Consider the following 24,186-nt stretch of genomic DNA (forward strand, 5'->3'; position numbering starts at 1 on the left):
TGACAGATGGTGCCCCATCAGCAATGCATCGTCCCCAGACACTCCCCATGCAGTGGGGTTCGTTAATGAAGCCAGTTCGTGTTATAAACGACTGTGCTGCCAGCAACACGAAATGTGCCGCTGTCATCTCTGCATGTGCATGGGATGAATTATGGAAGCTCACACGTGGAGTAAAATAACATCTTCCCTTTAACCCCTTCGAAAACAAGCACTACCATGCTCATCATCATCAATCATGGTGTTATTACATCCCTTTCTCCACCCTTAATCACACTTTTATGTCCATTCCTGACCTGTCGTATGCATTGCCCCATATCTCTTTTGTGCCTGCAGGTTTTGCTTCCTCCTTAAGCCACAGCCCTCCTTACTGATATGCAGTCTGGATATATCTCATCCCAGACCTTTTGACTTCAACTGTTTCCTCATGTGCAGAATCGAGTGAGACATTCAAAGGCAAAAGAAATACTTTGGATAGCAAGACACAGCTTTGCCTCTGCAGACTTCTGAACCCAAATTCAAAGTTCAGAGCTGGAAGAAAAGGTTTCAGCTCTCAGAGAATGCTGTGGTCAATTTAACGCCTCCTCATTGTTCCATTCAGTTGGACACTCCCTGTGAAGGAGCTTTGTGGTGGGGAGAAGTGATTTACCTCTGCCTGGGTCTGGAAGCTTCATGTCCCATGCATCTCCCAGCAGCAGAGTAAACACTGCAGGTAGAACAAGGAGTCACTGCTGTGCTCATCCTTACTCCTTTGAGGCCTGTTAGGAACACTGAGCACACCCTGTCCTGAACACTTCCTTCACCCACACCTCACACCAAATCAGACATTTGAGACAGGTTTCCAACCTACAATATGTCAAGAAGTCTTTATGGCAGTCTCAAGGCCACATATCCAGTCTGAAGTAAGTCCTAGCAGATTCTGAAAATCACCACTCTTTCTTCACTACAGATAGAACTTTAACAATTGCCAGGAAAAGTTTCCAGCAGTTCTAGGGGCCTCTGGAATATCTATGAAATTATTTCATGTTCTTCTCCCAATTCTCAGTCAGCAAAGGGATCTTCTGGGCACAGCAGGCTTTTTTTTTTTTTTTTTTAACAGATCTTGAGAGCTGAACAAATAAAAAATTATGTAAAAATTGAAACAGAAGGTACAGCAGCATCATTATAATCATCATTCATATATGGAAAGGGTTCTTTTATATTGATTGATTAATGCAAGTGTGAAACCAAATGCATGTGCTTCCCTTAAGCTAGTCATAGGGACTGAGGAAGCAACTTCCATGGTTCACATAAGTGAATTTCCACAGTTCACTTACTCTCCCAGAATTTGCCTTGAGGAGACACCATTTTCCTCTGCTGTTTCTCCACAAGATTGACACTTTCTTTGACAGAAAAGAGGAAAATTATACATATTCCATCACTTTACAAGCATGTGGTGATTTATGTGCCATTTCAGATGCATTCTGGCTCTGACAGCACATTTTGGAGGCATCTACAAGATGCCTGGACAGGGCTTTTCAGATTCAAGTTGTTTTGATGACATGGAGCATAGTGTTCTTTTAACTTCAGGCACCCAAAAGCTAGGAACCCAATCCTAGATAGTCACCTAGATTACTGTTGTAGGCTCTGGAGACAGAGAAGAACAAGCAGAAGGTAATTTATCCTGTTTGACAGGACACATGTGTTTGAGACCTCCCAAAGCCCTTACATGTTCCCATTGCCCAGTCAGCCTGTATTGCGAGCTTAGACTGCATGCCCATGTCCTCAACAACTAAAAAGAGGTGAAATAGGTCTTGCCCATTTCAGAGAACATGGTGGCTTCCTGAGGAATAGCTGCAAGCAAACAGAACCCTTAAGGCCCTGGCAGGACTTCTGGTCCTGTGTGCACAAGCACTGCTGGCTGCCAGATCATGTTGCAGATTTGACTGGAGGGTGTAATGAGTGCTGGTATGAACACAAAAGCCCCACAGCTCCTCTGTATGTGCAACACAAAGTGCAGGAGCAGACCCAGGCAGGCAGGGCTCCTGGGTGAAGCACAGACCCACCTCTGTCCATGCTGTGCCATTTCAATAGCTCTGCGAGCAGGAACTGGGGATCCTCCATCTGTCACGCTGAGAACCTCCATGGACTTCCTCTCCGGCCGCCGCTTCCCGTGCCTGTTCAGCATTGGGGAGTCCACACGCTTCCTGGGGGGATCTGACAGGAAGGAAAACACTGTCAGCTCAATTCAGCTGGGACTTACCTCACGCAGGTGGATTAAATCCTCTCTCAAGAATTTCACTCTCCCACCTCCCCTACAAAGACAGATCTCTTCATGATGGAGGTGGACATTTGTAGTCTCTCCCTTGTTCCAAATTTGCAAGCATTAAGACGTAACTTGCAATCCACCTGCAGAGAGAAGGAGCCCCGCCACTGCCCTGAAGGTATTATGAGCACTGCAAAATAGAGGTACAACTATACCACAGCTTGCAGAAATTAGCTTACAAAGCTGATAACAGTAAAAACAGGATGATACAAGGTGACAGCATGGGCTATAGCACAAGCTGTTAGGCAGAGCATGAGCCATCTAGGGATCCTATGTATGTACCCAGGTTACTAGAGCTTGCCTTCCACATCCCTGCAAGCCAGATTAAATGTGACACAGGGACAGGAGTACACTCTAAATTCAGAATTACATGCTGCTCTGAAAGAATACCCTTTTTTTGCATCTTTAAGATTAGATTTCAGGTTTTTCCTGCTGATTTATATTTTTCCTCCTTCAGAAGCGTTACAAATTAAACATGCTTGTCTACCTGAGACAAATCTTTCAATGAGAACCACACCATACAGCTTTTACTACCATAGTAAATGAAATGCTATACACACTTTATTGTGTAACAATTCTATGAGGTATCAAAGTGCTACTTTAGCTTTGCAGAGTGAAAACTGAGGTATAAGAAATATTTAAAGACATATAAAAATACATAAAGATATATAAGAGATATTTAAAGGCAATTCATTCCTAAAGATGTTGGTTCTGAGGAGCCTTTAAATTGTTCTGAGAAGAGTCTTTAGATACCAAAATGCATTGCAGAAGGTGACTTGCCAAATCATCCACACCTTCCTGGTGAGGCAGGGAACCAAATAAACACCTGCTGAGATGTTTTATAGCTAACACTGCACATGGCATGCAAACAGTATAAAGGAGAAAGGTAGGAAAAAATACAGAAGGATTTTCTTTCCTTTGGTTGGGCTATTTCAGTTCCCTGCCTCTATTTATGGACACATTTTTAATTTTAGTGGAGAGTGGCCACTTGTAAAAGAAGGCATCCTTCACCCCTGCTGTTAGAAAGAAGCTCACAGTGCCCAGTTCTTAAGGCTTCTTCTTCTGCCAGGATCCCTGTGCAAAACCATAAATACCACACTTGACAATTCTACCTCTACTGCCTGCTCTTTATTATCCTGCCCTCCTCACACCCACCGTGTACTCGTTCTTTCTCTAACATCATGTTTTTTAGAACAAGATCTCTTTGAGGCAGAGCTTATCCTTGAAACAATGAGCATAAGCTAAGATGGTTCAATGCAAATGGATTAGTGATAACAACTGACCCCATTACAGTATAACCCAAGTATTCTTTGTGTTAGCAGTAATAATATTCTGCTTAAAAATTAATTAGATAAAAAGTGCAGTTGTATCTCACTCCGTTTCAAACTCTATCCAGCAATAAAAAGATAGTAGAAAATGGTATAGGCAATCACCTCCAGATAAGAAAAAAAAAAAAGAGTGCATAAAGCTGACAGAAAAACAAAGGGAGATAAAACAAATAAAGCATTCATACTGTGTGACTTCAGCTGCATACGTGTAAGTGGTCAAAAGTAAGCTGGGACAAGGTTTAGATATTTCAAACTCCTGCTTCTTCAAGCAAGTTCAAAATATGAGAAAGAATTCATGCAGAACAAATGGTGGTTTAGGAGTGTATCTACAGCATAGTAAGACATAACAACGATGTTCAGAGTGTATATATAACACAAAATGGATACAAGTTTTGTAGCAGGATATCAGACATAAAAAAGGAAAGTAAAACAGTGCAGTTTAAAAGAAAGGAAGAAGGAAGATGAATGAAGAAAGCATCAAATGTCTAAAGAACGGTGATGAATAAGCTCAAACAAGAGAAGTTAAACAATAAAGAGAAAAACACAAGAAAAATATTTTATGAACAGATATTTTAAAAGTCAATTTGATCCATGAATGTTCAAAACAGAAATGGAAACACACAGCCAAGTGACATTTACAAAAGTGACATGCTATTTTCTTAAGAGCTGGACTTTAAAAGACAGCAAAGAAGAAATCTGAAGAGGAATTAGCTAAAAACTTGAATGACAGTCTTTTGTACAGCCATCAGAAAGAGAAAACCTGAGAGAAGGACATTAGCCAGAGGGGCCATGAGGGAATCAACAGAAAATTGAGGAGGAGAAGGATATTGCTAACAAGCTAAATGATTCTTTTGTATCAGCTCTTATGGCTTAAGTTGCTGGAAGAAATTGATTTCTAATCTATATTTTAAGTTATCAAAGACAGACAATAAGCAAAAAGAACAGGTGGTGAAACACACCTATAAATCCAGGAACAGCAATTCAAAAAAGTTGGATGGAAAATACATCCAAAGCTTGCATTAATGTGGTTGAGCTTCTAATAAAGGTATTTGACGCCTATTTAAAATTGGCTACAATCCTACAGTATACATGCCTGAGAGTAGCAAGTATTGTACATACTTCTTAGAAAGGTCTGATTAAGAAATGACAGGGCACCATCACTGTCAAGTCTAAAGATACTAAAGAATTAGTTATATACACACCCTTCCTGCCAGCATGACTAAAGTGGTGTCATACAAAAGCTGTAGAAGATTTTGCACAAGCCCAGGAATTAAAAATAGGAAAATCTCCAGTATTTGCCCTTCTCTTCTTTAACTCTCTGGACAGGGTGAAAAAAAATCAAGTCATAGCCCAGTGACAGTATAAGGATGCATTTTCCTTTTATTTCATATCAGAAAAGCATAGCCATTCCTAAGGATTTTTACATATGAAGATAGAATCATACAGGTAACGATCCAATTGTAAATCTGCCTTCTCACAGAAGGTGGGAAATAAAGGTTCACCTTCTGAGTTTGGATGAGGCATCTCTATCTTCTATATCTATTATGGCCCAATCTTTTGTTCTCTAGTTTACTAAGAAACTTCACCCCACAAAATCCTTTTTCTCAAGGAGACATTAGTTGACATTCATTTCTTGTACTGAGAAGTTTCTCATTCCCATGTTTTCTAAAGAAAGTGGAGCTGCATGTGAAAAATGCTGGAAGTGGCCCTTCCTTGGCTCTTGGAAGAAACTTCATACAGCTGAAACAGACAAAGGGAAGAAAGGGCAACCTGTAGCTGGCCATATTTTTACCTGCATCCATTGTTTCTCAGACTTAATATGCCAAAAAAGAGGAAAAGGCAAAATACTCTCAGATGCTTTTTTTTTTGGCAAGAGCTCAGACAAACTCTCATGAACATGGTTTCTTCAAGCTGCTATTATTAAACTGTTACTTGTTCTTTTCTTTGTTTGTGCAAGGCCATTGCTAATGGCTAATGATAAGATATTCATCAGACACATGACTGCTCCTAATTAAACCCTGCCCCGTGTTCTCAGAGATACCGCTGGGAACAGAGGACGTGAAAACCCCCTGTGGAAGAGGAAATACAAACACTCAAAGAATAATGCTCAAATGTGCAGGTGAGGCACATAGATAGAGTCAGTGTTTCCCTGTTAGGAAACATTTTCACCCCCTGCACAAAAAATACAAGAGTGGACCATAATATTCCAGTTCAAACCATGAAAATACTTTGGCATGTGGAAGAGGTATGAGATGCATTTAGGGCATAGCTACATATTCACTTACATGCTGGGTTTGAAGATTCTAGAGTCACCTTGTTTCTTTTTTTATGACAAAAGCATTTCTAAAACAAGTTGACGCTGTCCTTACATGGCAGGATAATCTGTTTGAGTCAAAAGCTGATTAGCAGAGTGCTAGATGACAAACTGCACCGAGCAAGGGGCTTTTGACCACAGGACCTGCAGCTGGCACAGCTACCCATCTTCATCAGGATCCCTGCTAACATGCTCTCTGTAGCTCCATCCAGCTAGGAGTTTAAAAATTGCTGTGTTAACTAAGAACTTTCATCTCTTCTCCCACAGAAGAGATTTCCCTGCAAAATTATAGGGCCTGGAGACTGGAACTTGGATAGGTTAATAGTTCAATGAAGCATTAACAAATGCAGCGCAGTACAGCACTGCCTTGTAAGCTTGTGAGATTCCAGGCTTTCCAGTGAAAATAAAGGGCACTTTGCTTCTAGTCTTCAAAGTGCTGAAGTACAATACCCGAAAATCTCCACACTTCTATGCAAAATTCTGTTTCAGATCATTGCTAGAAGTGACTAATCCTTTATTAAACTTATCTGCACATCAAGAGTCACTTATATAGTTAGCTCCTTGGGGAGCACTTTTCCTGTTGTCTGGATTAGTGGTGATCAGCAGCACCCTAAAAAACCAACGAATAAACAGGAATAAAGTGGTATCACAAGAGCTTTGTAAGATATATAATCTTATTGTGCATTAAGCTTTTAAAATCTTTCTAAGTCTAAAAACATGGGAGTTTGATTTATGTACTATAAAACAGCTAAGTTATATGATTCATACTTTCAGCAGTGCATGTATAGAGTTACAGAGAAGAGAATATGCACATATGTAACTGCAGAGGGGTGCAGCTACACAGCTTCTTACTAACTGAAGTCCATGAGCAGCCTATCTGCAACACTGCAAGGAGACTTGTAATTAGAAAATTCTGCCCCTAGATTATACTGTCAAACCTCATCTGCCTGCATAGAGTCAGCCTGTGGGTTCACAGCTCATTTTTTAAGATTCCATTCAAGACCTACTTGGATGTTTCTACATTGTGAGACAGGCATGTCTTGAAAGATGAAGCCTTCTAGTTTAACCACAGAACAGACCTGCCTGCTCCAGGCTGAGGATTCTCACCAGTGCTGTGTACACCATTTCACTGGGAAGTAACAGCAATGCTAGAGTTTGGGTTTAAATTAAAATAAAATCAGAATTAAAAAAAAAAAAAAGTGAAGAGGCACTAGTTCAGATGGGTTCATGGTGACTGAGGTCATATCTGCAGTACCTATTTCATTTCTAGGGGGAAGATCCTCATCTTCATGACTAGGATACCTCTCCTTCCGGTCAAGCAGAAGAAAATAAATCATTTTTTCTTGGTTTTCTCTGAAAAAAAAGATAATAAAAAACGCCATTTACGTTAGAAAAGAAAAGGTCAACATGTACATAAAATTTTCTCATCAAATAAACAGTCACAGTTATTCTAAATGAGTTGGAAGTGGTCATGTACATGACAGTTAGATACACAACCCAACAAAGCTTTTGAGATCCTTGCTGTCTCAAACAAACAGCTAGTGAGGAAAGGAAATAAGATTCCCTTGCGCCACACACAGAACAGAGGCACAGACAGTCAAGGTTATGCGTCCCCAGGAAGCCCAAACCAAGAGTGGCAGCCACACAGGCCTCCTGAGCCTCTAAGTGCTCTTTCTACCACCTGTCATTCTTAACACCTCAGGAGATACACCAGCTCTTAGGCATAAGTTTGAAATAAATAAAAATTTGGCAACAAAGGCAGATCCAACACAAACATCAGCAATGATACCTCCCTGTGCGGACTGTGCAGCCCATGTTTTAATGAAATGACCTGGCCAGGCAGCTATGGCAGAAATAGCACAGTGGCTCCATTGCTGGTCAGGCTGTGAGCTTCTGACCCGTGGAGCAAGAAAGGCTCAGTGCTTGCCCCCAACACCTCACCAGCAAATGAGCAGCCAGAGGGGGAGAAGTTCTTACCAGTCATTCAGAGAGAGAGACATCAGTTAAAGTGCTCTCTACCTCTCCCCAGGTTCATAAGCATCCCAGCCCCTGGACACCCAACTGATATGAAGACTGAGCAAGTGCTTACTCTTCCGACAACAAGTCCTGTAAGAGTTTATTTCGGTCACGGAAGCAGCCTAACGAGTGCATGCTATCTAACACGTCTGGATCAATATCCTCCAAGGAAGGCAGAGAACGAATCTGCACCTTTCGAGGGATTGGTTGCTCTGGTTCTGGCTCATTCTTACCCCCTCTGCAGAGGAAAGAAGATGAGAGAGAGAAAGGGGGAGGGAAAGGAGAGAAAAGAAACATGAGTCACAAATGAACCCATACTCTGAAACACAGCCTGCAGCAACAGATGGAAACAGCTTGCTAAATTCCCACTGAGAGACCAGAGCTTCCAACCAGACAGATATTATGCTCATAAGAAACTGTCATGAAGGCTAAGATTGACCAGCAGGTCGTGGATTTGGGTCTTTAATGAGAAATGTCTGTGTTCAGTCAGCAAGGCAATAGGAACTTCACTTACCAGTGCCCTTGTAATAGAAGCAGCTGTTCAGCATCCTAATGCCAAACATTTATAAAACACTACATGTTTTTAGAGATGTTGTCTCTTCAGCTGGCCAGACTTCAGACTATGAGGCTGAAAAGTGCAAGCTGAATGATTTCCTTTCGAAGAAGAAGCTCTGAACAAACCATCACTCTTTTTCACCAATTCTGATTACAACCGGCACTGCAGCAGTTTCTTTCGTTAACACTTCCAATGTGATTAAGAGACCTCAGTGCTCAGGCTCCCACTCGACACACTTTAAAGGGTTTTGGGGGAAAACCATGCTGCTTAATTACACACCCAAACATGACAATCTCTGCTTCTCTTAAGACATGCAAATTTGAAAATTTTGGCTCAAGTGCAATGCCCGAGATCAGTGGCAGACCTCAGAACACACCACTAGCAGCAGAACATATTACTCTTTCAAATGTAGTTAACACAGGCTTTCTGCACAATTATCTCATCCCATTCACTAGGCTCAGGAAATATTGATTATTCATTGCATTTAAAGGCCATGACTGCAAGAAACAGGGTCAAGGTGTCAGGGTATATATAACGGACTAATGACATGTATTGCAGATATCCTGAATATCCTTTGATTTTATTTTGGAAGGCAGTGAGCAATTAATGTAAACTCTATCCACTCAAAGAGGTGGGTTTGGTGGTGGTGTCGGTGTTTTGGTCAGAGAAATTATCTACTCTGAACCTCTGCTATTTCTCAGTGGCTGCTTCATGCGATGTTGAAGTTTCCCTGCTCCATCAGTGGGGTCCTCTCTTTCCTTTATGTGGTGCAAATGTGTGACTGTTGGGTCCAGGCTGCCAGCATGGGCAACAGGAATCAGGAATATTTCAACTGCATCAGATGTCACCATTTGCTGTTTATGGGGCTGTGTTTGGACTAGAGATCCTTCCTTTTGATGCTGGAAGAAATAAGGCAGCCACAACTTATGAAGTTACTCTCACAGTTTAAAATGTTCCTGACTCAATGTAAGCTATCCAAGTATCTACACAGAAAAAGGAGTTCCAATCCAAATGTCCTTAGTTTTTCTTGTGTAACTTAGAAATCAGCTCTGGTAGGTTCACATACAGAGCCCAAGGTCTCAGCCAGTGTACCAAAGAGAGAGACCATACACCTTAAAAAGAATCAATGCAGATTATCTCCTCCAAGGTAAGAAGGCAATACTAAGTCAATGTATCCAGAACACGACAGTCACATGCTGGGACAATCACAGGAGATTGCTGAGTGCTACTTGCAATTTATTTTTAAGCAAGCTGAAATGCAGTTGTGAGTATCTGCTCTGTTTGTGGGACATCAGTTGCAAAAAGACTCCTCACAAATGTTCATTTTATCTTCTTCTGAAGCAGTGAAAATGTGCTCAGTCCTACCTGGATGTCATGGAGTTAGACATTCATGGAGTCAGTGTTCATTACATGGGTCATGACAACATGGGTCAGATCCCACTTCTCTTACAAGGAGCTCTAATACACACTCTGTTCAGTTTTACTCAATTTAGGGCACTGTAAGTAAACAGAGGACATAGAATCTGATCCTTGGGATTTGTTCTTGTGTATCAAACCACTAAAACACAGCTTCTGATGTTCCCTTTGAGTCTCACAGAAGCATCTGTATCTTCTGCAATGCCACCATGGTTCTGAATCTAAGAACTAAACTCAAAAATCCTTGTTCAACTAAAGAAACATCTTATTCCTTCTAAGAGGTCACTACTGCTACCTCTTAGAATCAAGATCTAGCTCTCAGAAGGTAATAAGCAATGATTAGTTCATAACCTTGCACTATTAAATCTAGTGATGACCTTGTCATTAAGACAAATTCTTGCAGGATAGACCTTTGAACAGCAGCTGAGTGTTTTTGCTTTTTAATGATCTACAGTTCACTTCTGAAAAGTATTGACTTAATTAATCATTTGTGTTACAAGCAGATGTCCTTAAGGTAATTAAAAGAGATTAAAAAGAATTATTGTCTTTGAAAATTTCCAGGAAACCTGGGTTTCCCACTAGCTGCCCTTGTCTGAATAGAATGTACAATTTCCTTTAGTATCAATCAGCACAGGAGCCATTTCTAGGGAGCACAGCTTGCCATCCTCCCTGCACTCCAGGGTGGCATTTCCTTATGCCCTGCACCTGGTCAGCCTCATACACCGTCAGGAATTTTCACACCTCCTCATCAGGTACAAGTAAAATCTGCAAAGAGGTGTCTTGTCATTTGGCAGTGCAATTCAGAGCTTCAGGAAACGAAAATCACCGGTCTGGGCTGTGATTGGCATGACTGCAATGCCTGTTCCATTCTCAGTCTAGCAGAGTGACAAATTTGTTGCATTGCAGCCCACACAGACATCAAACAATGTCACACAGTGACTACTGCAAATCACATATATTTTTTTAAAGACCCACATGAATGTAATTGCTGCTTTAAAACCCACCCTCTTTTGTGAGGATTGGTGGATACAATGGCTGTGATTCCTGATCAGGGTGGACTTTTTCAGTCTCTCCATGAAATTCTCTCAGGAATCTCACCGAGATGCCCATTTGCATCAGTGCAAAGCAAAGCAGAACCAGTACATTTATTCTTTTTCTTGTTTTATGAAGTTGGTACCTTCACAATTAAGGCAATAACTCAGTGTTATAGGAGTGGGTATTTACCATAATAGGTAATTTTATTTGCCCTCTAACTTTATTAAAAAATGTGAAAATAACTGCTGTTGATTTTCTGGTTTATGATAACCTGCATTTGAGGTAAAAATAAATGATTTCAATTAAAAAGACTTGAGAAACCTCACTGAATTAATTTGGGTGGGAGAGCAAGAAGTGGAGGTTGCTGACAAAAGGTTTCACTTAGGTTTCTTTCTTCCTTTTTTAGGCTTGTGAATCATGATTTCAACTTTCAAGACCTCTTTCTCTGCCTGCCTAAATCTGCAAATAAATCTTTTCTCCAGTTTTATAGTAGCCTCAATATTTATTTGAAGAATTAAGTGAAACTGCTTCGATGTTCTGAGTACAACTTTCAGGTCAGTAACCTATAGATGACAAAGGATGAAAATTTTACATAGAATTGTAGATAAAATAAAGAAAAAAAATGAAGAGGTGAGCAAAAGAGCCATAGGATAAAACACAACAACCCCTTCCTCTCTGTCAGCATGAGTATTTCCAGGCAAAATAAATGCAAAGAGGTTGTGAAACATTACCAGATGAAAGCAGTCGAGTTTTGGAGGCAGCAAGGTTATTAACTGACTAAAATTAGCCATAGGGTGTTAACCTCCTGAGGTCAATCCATGGCCAGTACAGAGAAAATGAGAAAGAGACTCATTAAAAAAGCTATTTTGAGCAGAAACTTCTTTTTAGGTAATCTGAAGAGACATCTGGAAGAACCTTTCTGCACTAACTACCCTGGGAGTCCAAAGGAGACTTGCTTTTGCAAAACTCAGTTTCTACTTCTGAAAACAGCCTCAGATGCAGTTTACTGTGTCAATCATCACAGAGTCAGACCTTCATTGAGAGCTACATGAAAGTGTTCAAATGTTTATGTCTCCAAAGAAAAAAAATCTTCAAATTCTAAATATAGACTAATGTAATGAAATGACATCTGCACAATTGTGTATGTGAGCCTGGGACAACAGTCCCTCAAAAAGTGAAAAGATCCAGGCAAAAATCTTGAGGAGGATAAAAATAACAATATAAATGATCAATTGCTTTTCCTTTTATTTCCTATTTCAGTTCTGATAAAAGCCTGGAGAGTGTCAGCTGATTTCACTCCATGAAGAAACAGAGGGGAATTATCTGTCCAGTCTGACGTAAACAGCATTTACTTCTGCAACTGCTAGCAAGACCTTATAGTAGGGATTTTAGAGATTACAATTAGATATTTCCCCACTCCATTTGTTCTACATTTACCCATGAGAGTTAAGGGGAAAAAAAAAAAAGTATGTGTAGGAAACCTCCAGTACCTCTTTGGTTTAAAAAGGTGCCATGTCTGGTAACTGAAGAGAGCATGGAAAAGCCATGGGCAGAGCGCTGCCACTATTTCAGGTAAACAAAGTTTTTTCTTAGTTCAAATTCTTTTCTTAGCCATTCAACAAAATGTTGAACCCCCTCAGGTTTTAATGAAGTCATACAAATCCAGAGGTGAACATGGCCCATGAGACAGAATTACAGAAAACAAAACAAATAAAGAAAAAGTGGTTTTTTTTCACGGTGACAGGCTTATATATCAGTTCACATCATCCTCGAGTACTTCTCAAGAGTAATGACAGGATTATGAAGGCAGGACTTTCCTTATCACCCACCTGGGAAATGCTGACCCTGGGAAATGTATCCAAGCATAATTTCCTTGTTTATCATGTGGAGTATTCTCCTTAATTTGATTAGAATATCATAGTATAAAAAGTTTATTTACTTAGGCTTCTTGAAATATTACTAAGGCTACACAAAAAGCAAGGTCACTTTTAAAAGCCATCAATCTTCCTTACACCCAAACCACCAGACAAGCATGTACTCTTCTCACAGACCTCCTGTTTCACTGTCAGGACTGCTGTTTTTAATCAAGTCACAGAAGTACTCTCACATCAACAGGTTTCAAGGTCAGAAACAGTCTCTTAGCTTGCTATGAAAAAGGAGTGGGGATTATGAGACAGAGAAGCTCTTGCTCACAGGTGCTTACTTATCAATATCATCATTTTTGTTTCTACTTCAGAGAACAGCCAAGATGCCAAGAAGGAACAAATGAAAGCTTTCTTGTCAAGAAGGTATTACAAGGGATTGTCTGTAGCACTCGGATAGCAAACTAAATATGGTTGCTAGGTGGGTATTTTTTTGCTGATCACCTGCAGGTATCTCTTTAACACAGCAAGTTGCTGGACTGAATATCTTATTTCAAACAGTTGTTAGCCATTGTACAATAAAAGTTCCTGGGTTGGTACATATAAATGCAATTATATGAGTAGCAAAGGGTAGAAAAATAAAAAAAGTAGATGTTTTTCTGTTCTCTGCCTCTTTTTCTCATGTATGTGAAACGTGTTTTCAAACTCCAGTCTCACTCTTCTAGTGTTCTCTTCACAGAACACTAGAATACCAGAATCAACAATGAATGTATGCAAAAAAATTTTTTAAAAGTTACTTACATATACCATATGTGTTTCTGAATATGTTCTAGCTGTAAAGGAAAAGAAAACAAGGAATTAGCGCTGTAAAATAGAAAAGGTAACTCTACAAGTCATCCTTACTCAAGGCTTATTCAGATAAATCCAAAATTTCAGAGATGGACATATGCATACAACAGGAACTTTATACTGCATAAAGAGCCACTCATCCTACTGGAATAAACACCCATCCCACTGGAAATGGCACTTTAATTCCAGACATAATGCATCAGTCAGGAGCAAATCCCAGGCAAATGCTAAGTGCGAGGCTTCACAGGTAACTTTTGGAAATTCAAGCTTTTTCCTTCCCAAGTCCTTCCCTCTGTAATCTAACTGCTCCTTTTTGTATGTGCATAATAATTTATCTTTTGTACTTAAATTGCACTTCTAGTTTTGTTTTGGAGGAAAAGAGAGAGGAAGAAAGAAGAAAATAGGTTCAAACAGATAATAAACAAAATAATTTGTGGCGTGACCTTCCTGAATACAGGACACATTCTAGATTGGCTTCACATTTAGCATCAAAATCTAAGGACCAAGCAGAATAAGGTTCTATGCAATTTACTAATTCTGCACCTGAACATGAGACCACAAATTTGTTTTTTCCTCTTTCCTGTTCCACACATGAGAATTTCACTACGCAATGAAGGACTTATTAAAGCTGAAGGTAGCCATGACCACCTATGGAAGGCAGATTCCACAAACACTACGATGATATCTTTTCCCACAAGCGCGGGAAAAGAAGGCAACACGGTTTTTCCAAGAGAAACCCTTCACAGCAGAGAGAACAGAAGATTCATATGACATACTTTCAGCAGAACCTTCCAAATACGTTTTGTTTTAATCATCACAGCATAAAGTAACTTTTCTTAGATGTCCAGGGATTATTTGTTACGTGAACAATGTTTTTTATGTTCAACATTACACAGCACCTTTGTAGGTGCAGAACAAAATGCATACTCACTGCATAGGGGCTCACATTTGTGCAACTTTCAGGGGAAAGAAAGGAGAGAGCTGGAAGAAAACTTGTATGAGAGGAAATCACAGACCCATTACAATGGTCAGGAATAATGGTGACAGCTGTCCTGCTCTTATTACATTCCACTTCCACAATAATTAGAATCAGAGAGAAAAAGAAACAAAAAGAAAAGAAAAAATAAGGAACAGGCAAACAACAAAATCTCAGAGATAAAACATGTTTGCCACAGCAAGGAATCAGAGACCTCTGTGCTATGGAACGACAGCTCCGTGTCTGGGAAACACTAAGACATAAGTTTGGCTATATATAAGACCATTTCTTAAAATTGAGTCAGGGCTTTTCCTGAAAACAAAGAAACAAAGGAATGCAGCTTAGGAAAGTACGACAGGAGCCTGGAGGGAACAGTGTGGGAAACAAACAGCCTCCTTTAAACCCCAGGCTGCATCAACACTGCAACCAGAGGTGCAGCTGGCACTCACATATCTGTCTTCTAAGCAGCACCAACGCCCCCAGCACACAGATCCACCGGCCCAGGCAGACTGGCACAGCTTCCAGCCGTGGCACCAGCCTGCCACAGTAACTCCCCTTCATCACAATTCCCCTGCATTAAGCAGTCCTCTAACCCCTGCACTCTTAAGAGCAAGATGGAGTATTCCTGACACACTGCCATCTCCCGTTGAGATAAAGATATGATTTGGGAGTTCCCCCAACAGCCTGGAGACACAGCCCTCTTCCTTCTGGTTCTGTGCAAGCTGAGGTACAATCACAGAACATAAGGAGAGCCTATTTTGTACAGCTTCCATGGGGCAGGATTTTAGAATTGTTCCTTAACAGATGCATAGTTCTGTGAGGATCTTCTAAGGGGTGGACTGTGCCTCCTGTGCTGGTAAAACCACATCTATTCATTATTTCCCATACACCACATGGAGGGTTAGAGAGATTAATGATTTCAGACAAGATGCAGATGATACAGCTATGCAATGTCCAAGTCTCTTTCATGCTTGCTTCTCCTGCTGCATTTTTTGTCTCCATGGGACACTGTGCTCTTGTGTGCCTGTGATATGCAGAAATGCCACAGCAAAGCAGACAACAGCACTTCAATTTCTGAGTTAGAGTGGGGAAAGAGAAGAGGGTCACCAGTCCATGTCTTAGTCACAGAGCCTCTGGGCTCCTTCAGAGAAGATGTCAAATGACTCCTGCCCATCCCTGCTAATCAACCTCCTTCAAACTAATGAACACACAGCATTTTTCTGAAAGAGACACCCCACTGCACTTTGATACACATCTGAAGGTGCATGACACATCTCATGGCTGCTGTTTACCCACACATCTGCCATTCAATCCACATCAAAACCACTGCTGCGAAATACGTCGGGATATTCCAGATATGAAAAGTATTCTACAAACCCATTTCCTACGCTGATTCAAATGTAATTGCATTGAAATGTTATTAGAAGTGTGCTTGCTGCTGCCAACATCTTCACTACTGTTTTAAAGGTAATTAATTAATGCTTTGTTGCTTTTTGTCTGCATTAAAGTGACAGGAGGGTTATGGGAGGGCGATTGGTTTTGACAAGGAGAAGTCTGTATGCTTTCTACTGTGCAGTGCAGGGGAGGGAAACACACAGTGGGAGCTAATCTCACTCCTGCCTTCATTTAAACACAATGTTTAAATGCATTTAAGTGACGAAGGCATTTAACAACCCTTCCCAGAGGGTTTTTCTTGCTGTTTGCACATGAGTTTGCCAAGTTTAATACCATTTTATGGAAGTTGTAAAAATGCTGCTTCCTAATGTCTCCTAGTCACTGCAGGCAACTGTCTCATGACATCATCTCTGAAATAACAAAACATGCTCAGATCCACTGCACATGCACAGTCAGAGAGATTTCTGCAGGCTAAGATGCTGTAATGGAAGAAGAAGGAGAATTCCTTTATCATGGCTTTACGTAAAAATACTTCCAAATACTAAACTTGTACACTGAAGAAGCATCAAGGAGCCTCTCTCACAGATGAGAGACCCACTGTGATACAGAGCTGCACAAGCTCATCAGGAAAAGAGGTCTCCTCCCACAAAGAGCTTACGTCTGAATTCTAAGGCAGGGAACAACAGATGGAGACAGACAGGCAGATGGAAAACAAGACAGCGCTGTCTACATCCTCGGCACTGATCTCAGCAGAGCAGTTGCCAAGCTAAAAAGTTCTGCCCTGAAGAAAAACTTTCTCAAAGTCTGTGGATATACATGAGGCCTTCTGGTCTTGAACTCATGTCAAATTTCAAGCCACCCTGTCCGGAAAGGGGCCAGCCTCAAACCAGTCTGTGCACCCACACCTCAAATGAATCTTCTCCATCCAGAAAATCCCCTGTCTGAGCTATAAACCTACTGTGTAATGTCAAGACACAGGCTTTTCTTGGCCACGGGGTTCAGGCTGGCAGTGCAAACAGCACTGGCTAAACCATTACCCGTTTCAGCAGTAGCAGCTGTTCTAAAGCAGCCTCCAGGGACTTTGACAAGGGCAAGTATCACTGTCCTATGTGCATGGGGCATGAACAGGCCCTTGGCAGCCTAAATACATCAACTGGACAATTACCTCCATTCTACAGGTTGTAAAGGGAGAAAATTTAAATTATGGAATAGGCATATTATCATAAGACCTTCTACAGAAATTAATCAGGTGAATTTTCCCTTCTTCATTTCTTAATATTCTTTAGATTCTGCATAGCATCATTAGCATCAGATCAAGAAAAAACACAATCAGAAAGCCGATAGGAGATTCTGAAAATATGTGCAATTCAAGGAATTTTTAGGTAATATTCAGGGATAGGTATTTCCACCTGTGTGTACACTCAACATAGAAAACAAGTCCTTCTACTCTAGTATAAGCTGTCAATGCTAGAACAGTAACAGCTTTACTGGAATAGCGTATTCTGCAATATCTGCTCTGATCCACCTTGCTCCAGAAACAAATTTTCCATAGTGCTAATCCATCTTTAAAAGAAAAGTGCCTCTGCCCTTTGTCTTTCTAGAGAAGAAAATATTGGCTGAGAATGCAACTGGTTTCTACTACAGGAGCTGTAATTCTCTGCTGTAGCAACGCTGAATCATTTCAAGAGCACATAACTAAAAGAAACCACATCCTGCAGGACTTCAGACACTCAGAGCACACATCCCATAAGCCTTCTCAAACTTTATTACAATTCACTTTTCCCTCCTGACACTATTCCTACTAGAAGGCAGTCCCAGAACCCCACTGATATGCCTAAAATTCTTGTTTCTAGCCCACTTTCCTGTAAGACCATTAGACATACATTTGTTTTTGTGCCAGTATCTTCCCTTAGCTTAAGTAATGCTTCTCTCCCTAGTAATTACCTCTAATGAATATGCAGATAACCAGTACAACCTTTGTTAGACATTATCTGTGTACATTAACTGAAGCTCTTTTAGGCCATACTATTCAGACAGACTCTTTCAAATGCTGATCACCTTAGTACTCATTCTTTGTTTGACTTCATCTTTCATAAATATGGGTGGTCAGAAATACCACCACCAGGAGCTAGGATCAACTTTTAATGAAAAATTTATGTTTAATGAAAGAAAAACACAAATTCTTTTATTTTACAGAATGTTTAGTAGAACAGGCCCAATAAATGACAGTGGTCAAGGATGTCCCATTAACCGTATTTGAGGCTATGTAACACATGGTGAGTGCGAACAATATTCCACTAAGAAATAATAAAGACTTGTTCCCACAAATGAATCATATACCAAGAAAGATAATGCCTGCTTCTTAAGGCTGGAAAGGGCCAGCAACAATAATTCTGAGTACCCTCCCCTCCATTAATCTTCTCAAGCTCCAACACTGAAGCAAATGATGACAGTTAAACGTGAATGCTGCTTCTGTTTTTGTTGATCATTTTAACAGATGGACTGGGGAAGGTGTGGGTGTGCTGTGAAATGGCAATTACTGCAGGGAGGGAAATGCAGTTGGATGAAAAGGAAAAGAGATACAAATCAAAAAAAGAGGAAAAAAGCAGAGAGGGGAAGTAAAAAAATGAAAAAAAAAAAAATTCAGTCACCTTACATTTCGCTGTATTTTTCTCCTGAATTCACTAGTGAGGTATTGAGCAAATGATCAGCAATGGTAACAGCTACATCTGTACTTACTGTACCCAAGCTGCAATTTTGCTCACATCTTTGTATAAATAGCAAATTGATTCAAGTGAGATATTTTCTAGGAATAGAGGCTTCCAAATAAACCCATGTTTATACCCTTTTTCACAGGACACAGCTAAAATAGAATTCCGCTCTCTCCTCAGAATGAACTCTATATTCCCAGCTCCTGTGCAGTAAACAAAGAGCTCCCTTCTGCCTGGCAGTCAAAGCAAGCAGCTCACTAACAGCACAGGAGTGTGACAGCAGCAGGGACAGCAAACCCAGAGACCCTCAAATAATGAAAAAAAGACTGCAGCTAATAACAAAGAGCCAACCTTTTTTCCTCCCAGCTCTCAGCTCTTTAATATGTATTATTTCAAATTCTTATTCATAATTCAATGGTTAGTGTGTGCGAATAACTACCTGATCTGGGTTTTTTCCCTCCCTAAGGAAGTAAGAGGTTAATTTTGATCAAGAAAGGGAGGGGGATGAGTGTCACTCTGAGACCTTGAATTACCTCAACTGCTTTCTCTCCTATGCATGTACATTCCCAGCTGTATTGCACAGCTCAAATTATTTAGGGTCTGTCTCTGCCCTGTGGAAAAATTCAGAACAATCTGAAGAAGGAGCTAGCACTTGATGATCTGCTCCCTAACAAACTTAGACCATCGGCACTTTTTTGAGGAAAAAACCCAAAACCCCCAAGTATATTTACATCATGGAAAGGAAGCTAAGCTTGAGAGGGACTTTGTGACTTTCTTGGCCATGAAGAACATCTGTCTCATCTCTCAGGATATTGCCCTAACCTCTGCAGTGTTCTTTCTGTGAATATACTTGTGAAAATGTTACTCCTTTCCTCAAAAATCTGTTTTAAAAAGGTCTTTTAAGGCGCCTATTTTTTTTTTTTTTTGCAATCAGTGCTATTTATGTACTGCAAAATATGATGGCTACTGGGTTTGCAAAAGTAGGAATACTAGAAATAACACGAGTTTGCCCCTATGCTACCAAATAAAGCATGACCTGGACTGGTAATGAATAAAAGAAAAACCCAGATGTCAGGTAATATTGTAGGGAGTTGTGAAGGGAGTTTCAGTTAACTTCTTAGCTGAGAGGTGTCTGCATCCCAAAAGCACCGTCACAGCTGGCACACACTGATGCTGTTGTTACCAATCTCAGCAGTGAGGCCAACCAGTGATCTGAGAGTTTATTTATAAATATTTTAGCAGACTGAAGAACCAGGAGGAGTTTTAAATTTACATTTCTTTATACATACTCCCACTCAGAATCTGTGAGCTTAGTAAATCTGTATAAAATCATCACCAAGGCCTGACAATAGGATTTACAGGGGCAATGTACTCATAAAGGCACACGCCTCCACTGACAAGCAGGCAATCTTACTTTCCAAAATTATTTCAATTGCCAATGTTTTTTAATTCCCTAAAACATTAACACAACGTTAGTGAAGGATACAATCACTACACAGTCCTCACCCTTGCAGGGCCTCTGTTGTAGTGATGGGATGTATCCTAGATGCAGAGTCAGTGCTGAATGCCAGGAGCTTAACACTGTGGGACTAACAGTGCTCAGGACCACAGGGCACAGGATGAAAGAGCAGACTGGCAGACACTTGCTCTGAAGGCTGCTAGAGGATAATGCAGAGCAAATGCTGGATAGAATACAATGCAGCTTATGTTGTCTGAAGTGAAAAGCCAACACTTCTGTCAGAAATGTAGGAAAATCACACTCTGTTTAATGGCAAAGCTTCAAATACCAGCCCTAACACCTGTGACCTTCAAATACTTACATCATGCCCCCAGCAAACTGCTGTATCACACAGAAGAATCAGACAACTCAGGTGGACTCCAAAAGGTGTGAATGGGCCAGTAGTTCTTTGATGAGCTATGACGGATTTCTCCTAAATGGCCAGTGTTACATACGAAAGAGAATCATGAGGCTACAGAAGAAACACAAAAGCAATCTGTCCTCAAGGCTCAAAAGAGACGGTAATTACCAATTCCACTCGTTTGCTCAGAAGGAAACACGTAGGAATGCCTCCAGATCACCAAGTTACCTTAGCTGCTCAACCATTCCTGCAACAAGGCGAGAAATGAAGCCTTGCTTATGAAGCCTCCTTACCGTGAGACGTTTCGAGGCATCCACTTCAATCATCCCCCGCAAAAGGTTCTGACAGTCAGGGGGGATAAAATGCGGCATGTGGAACACTCCACGCTTCACCTTCTCCAGCAGTTGCCGCAAGTTGTCGTCATCGAAAGGCAGGGCACCCTGCAGGCATGGGACAGAGCAGTCAATGGGAGAGAACTGGAGACGGCCAAAGGAGAAAAGCCAGGATAAACAAGGTGAGAGAATGGAAAAGAGGAAGTCAGCTCATAATATATTATTATGAGTGAAAAAACTTCTTATCCATTGAAAAGACACAATTTCTTAGTGCTGCTGTATTTCCTCTAACATGAGACAAAACTGAGGGCATTGTTTTTGTTATTAGACCTTTAATTAGACCTACCAGTATAAAGTAAAATACAAAATATGAAATTGCCTTTCTAGGCAAATTCACAAAGATGCGTGGATTCACTTAAATTCAGCTCAAGCTTTTGATCTGCTGGTATTCCTCCTGGGCATACTTTCACAGCAGCAATGTTTATCGTCTCCTTATTTTTAATCTTCCTGAGACACATTTATTGCAGACGTTGAAAAGGAGGTGAACAGCTTTTGAGAGACTTTCAGCAAAGAATGCTCTTTCTGATGGAGCATTAAAATGACACAGCTGAAAGAAACCCCAACCAACATTAGCCTTTGGAAGCAGCAGACATTCTACCTGTTTAATATACTCCATCCAGTTCCCATGCTGTGGTCAGGTCATCAGTTCCTATTGCTTCCCTACTGTAGCTCACTTACATGAATGGCTTGAAGTTTTTTTAGCTGAAACTACATTTTGAATAGATCATCAGCTTGCCATAAAAAGCAGTAAAAGACCTATCCTTGCTGCAAGGACAAAAAGGAAAAAGAGAAGTTGAAATCTTTAGGATAACTCTACTGACTGAAGCTGATACCCTTTTATAGCAAGTCTGCACCTTCCTAGATATTCTCACCTCCTTCTTTCACTGCCTAATTCTAGTAGGTGCCGAGCTTCCTTGATTTCCAGGATGGTTTGTGGGAAGCTGCAAGCTGTCAGCTGCTGTGATAATGAAGTTTTAAGTTGTCAGCTCTGGCACTGCTCTTACTACAGTGAGTAGTGCATCTGTATAAGCAATCCTGTGTCTATGGTTTAGGCAGAACAACAGTTCCATTTACAGCAGCCTCAGGAAGCCACCTGATGGCAGCCACGACTGGGCACTGCTGACTGGTGTTTGCTCATTCAAGTGGCCTTGAAGGCAGAGCCTCTCCCTGCCTTCTGTAACCAACCTCCAGAGTTACCTGCGTTTGTCCTGTCCATTCCAGACTTAAAGAAAAATCAATTCTGATAGTTCAGTACTTTGGCTAATGCAATTTAAGCCCTGATGGAGTCAGAAAGGACGCTGTGTGGCACTTCCTGAAGGTAACAACTATATCTCTTTTATTACTACCATCTGCTATCATATGTTGATAGTTTTTGCAGGGCTTGTCCCGACATAATTAACTGGCGAGCTCTGCACTTTCCATCAATAATAGACTTATTTCAATAATTTTTCAGGCTCATGTGTGTTTGTAGGAACAGATGAAGATGCAGCAACAGACACCCAAGCTTGACAAAGAATCCCCCTGAAAATGAAAAGCCTGCTCGACAAATCCTAACCATCTTGACACATTCTCTCTTCTGTTCTTACAAATTCAAGAAGTTATATTAAGAGCTCATTATACACTTCTATTTTATCAGCTACGAAAGTAACTGATAAAATAGAAGTGTAAGGGATGACCAGTTGCTATCCAGTGTGACAGTTAAAATTCTTCCAATGCAACATCGAGATAAAAAAAAAATTAAAATTGCAAAAATGTCAGTGAATTGTAATGACTAAAAAGAAAAAAGAAGTAAGATTGGTTAAGGGGAATTAAAGCATCATACTGAGATTACTTCAAGGTATTCTGATTTGAGCCATTAAAAAAGAATCAGCATATCCCTTGAGACAAAACACCTCTAAAATTTAGAAGCATTGAAACAAAAATAATATCCAGAATTTATCTCATTTTACACTGTACAAGTGCTTTTTCTGATAAAACATTTAAGTGAAGCAATTGTGTTTACTGATAAATGTACAAAAACATCAAAATTTTACTTCAGGCTTCTTACTTTTATAATTATAGATTATCAGATGAACTATTACAGATATAAAGCACTTAACATGCACATAAAACCTATACTCCTATAGAGTATTTTACCTCCATGTAGTATATGCTTGTATTAACATGAACTATATTTTCCTACATTATACTATGGAAATTGATAACAAATGCCAAACCTATCTGCCTTCAGCTGGACACCCATTTGTTGGAAGTTTAGAAGTGTTATAATAGAACTTCATTTTAGAATAAATTCCACAGAGAATTGAAACTCTGATCAAAAGAAGGATAAGTTAGAAGACACCACATTTTGAACACTTCAAGTATTACTGAGCCAGATGGAAACTAATTTAAACTTTGTACTACTGGCTCAGTTTTATATTCCCAAGTGTACCAAATTAAAATGTAGCTCACTGCTTGCATGAAACGAAGATGAGGCTCTTAAGTCTTTCCTTGAAAAAACACTGCAGTTAATGTATGCACATACCTGCTGACGCACACATACACATACAGCAGAAAAAACTGAATGCACCCCAAACCCAGCCATATCTTGATCCCGTGAAGGACAACTTGTTTGACACTCTCTGTATCCTGGAGTTGTAACCCTACACATCCCTATCCATCAAAAAACGTGGTGCAACATCACAACACAACAAAGAGCATTTACAGAGACAAGTTTTTGATGGCTGCCTATGCTCTCCTGTGCAGGGCAACAGTGTTTCAAAGAAGCAGTGAAATATTCCTCATGCTTTTCCTTTGGGGCTGATGTAGAAATAAGAGCAAAGGATGCCACTGGGAGATACAAAAATAGAGGACTAAAAAAAACCATCTGTACATGATGTCAATAGAATTGCCATTAAATACAGCAGCACTTTCAGACTTTTCTTTTCTTTTAAAGGCTAGTGCAAGGAAGATGACTCACCACTAGCAACGCAAACAAAATGACTCCGCAGCTCCAGACGTCTGCTTTCCTTCCATCATATTTTTCTCCCTGCGCAGCAATGACACACAGGTTCAAAAGACTGATCACTAGTAAATTAATTAATTATCCTTGAGGAATGAGAGAGGGGCGAATGGGAAACCCCACATTTCAGTTCAGCTACCTGCTTCCCAAGTTGGCCTTCCCAACTAGGAGGAA

At 40.4% G+C, this 24,186-nt stretch overlaps 1 protein-coding gene across 1 annotated transcript in view; it reads right to left on the reverse strand.

Annotated features, from left to right (window-relative positions):
* Nucleotides 1–24,186, reverse strand: part of BRSK2 (BR serine/threonine kinase 2) — a 300,775-nt gene that overhangs the window by 45,071 nt on the left and 231,518 nt on the right. The window contains exons 7-12 of the mRNA XM_041481170.1: nt 23,971–24,039; nt 20,913–21,059; nt 13,631–13,662; nt 8,034–8,198; nt 7,200–7,297; nt 2,043–2,193 (exon numbers count right to left, since the gene is read on the reverse strand). Of these exons, the coding sequence (XP_041337104.1) occupies nt 2,043–2,193; nt 7,200–7,297; nt 8,034–8,198; nt 13,631–13,662; nt 20,913–21,059; nt 23,971–24,039 (662 nt within the window). The remainder of the gene's footprint in view (nt 1–2,042; nt 2,194–7,199; nt 7,298–8,033; nt 8,199–13,630; nt 13,663–20,912; nt 21,060–23,970; nt 24,040–24,186) is intronic.

The sequence above is a fragment of the Pyrgilauda ruficollis genome, unplaced genomic scaffold (genome assembly GCF_017590135.1).
Source record: "Pyrgilauda ruficollis isolate IOZ18807 unplaced genomic scaffold, ASM1759013v1 scaffold55, whole genome shotgun sequence".
In the NCBI taxonomy this organism is placed as follows: Eukaryota; Metazoa; Chordata; class Aves; order Passeriformes; family Passeridae; genus Pyrgilauda; species Pyrgilauda ruficollis.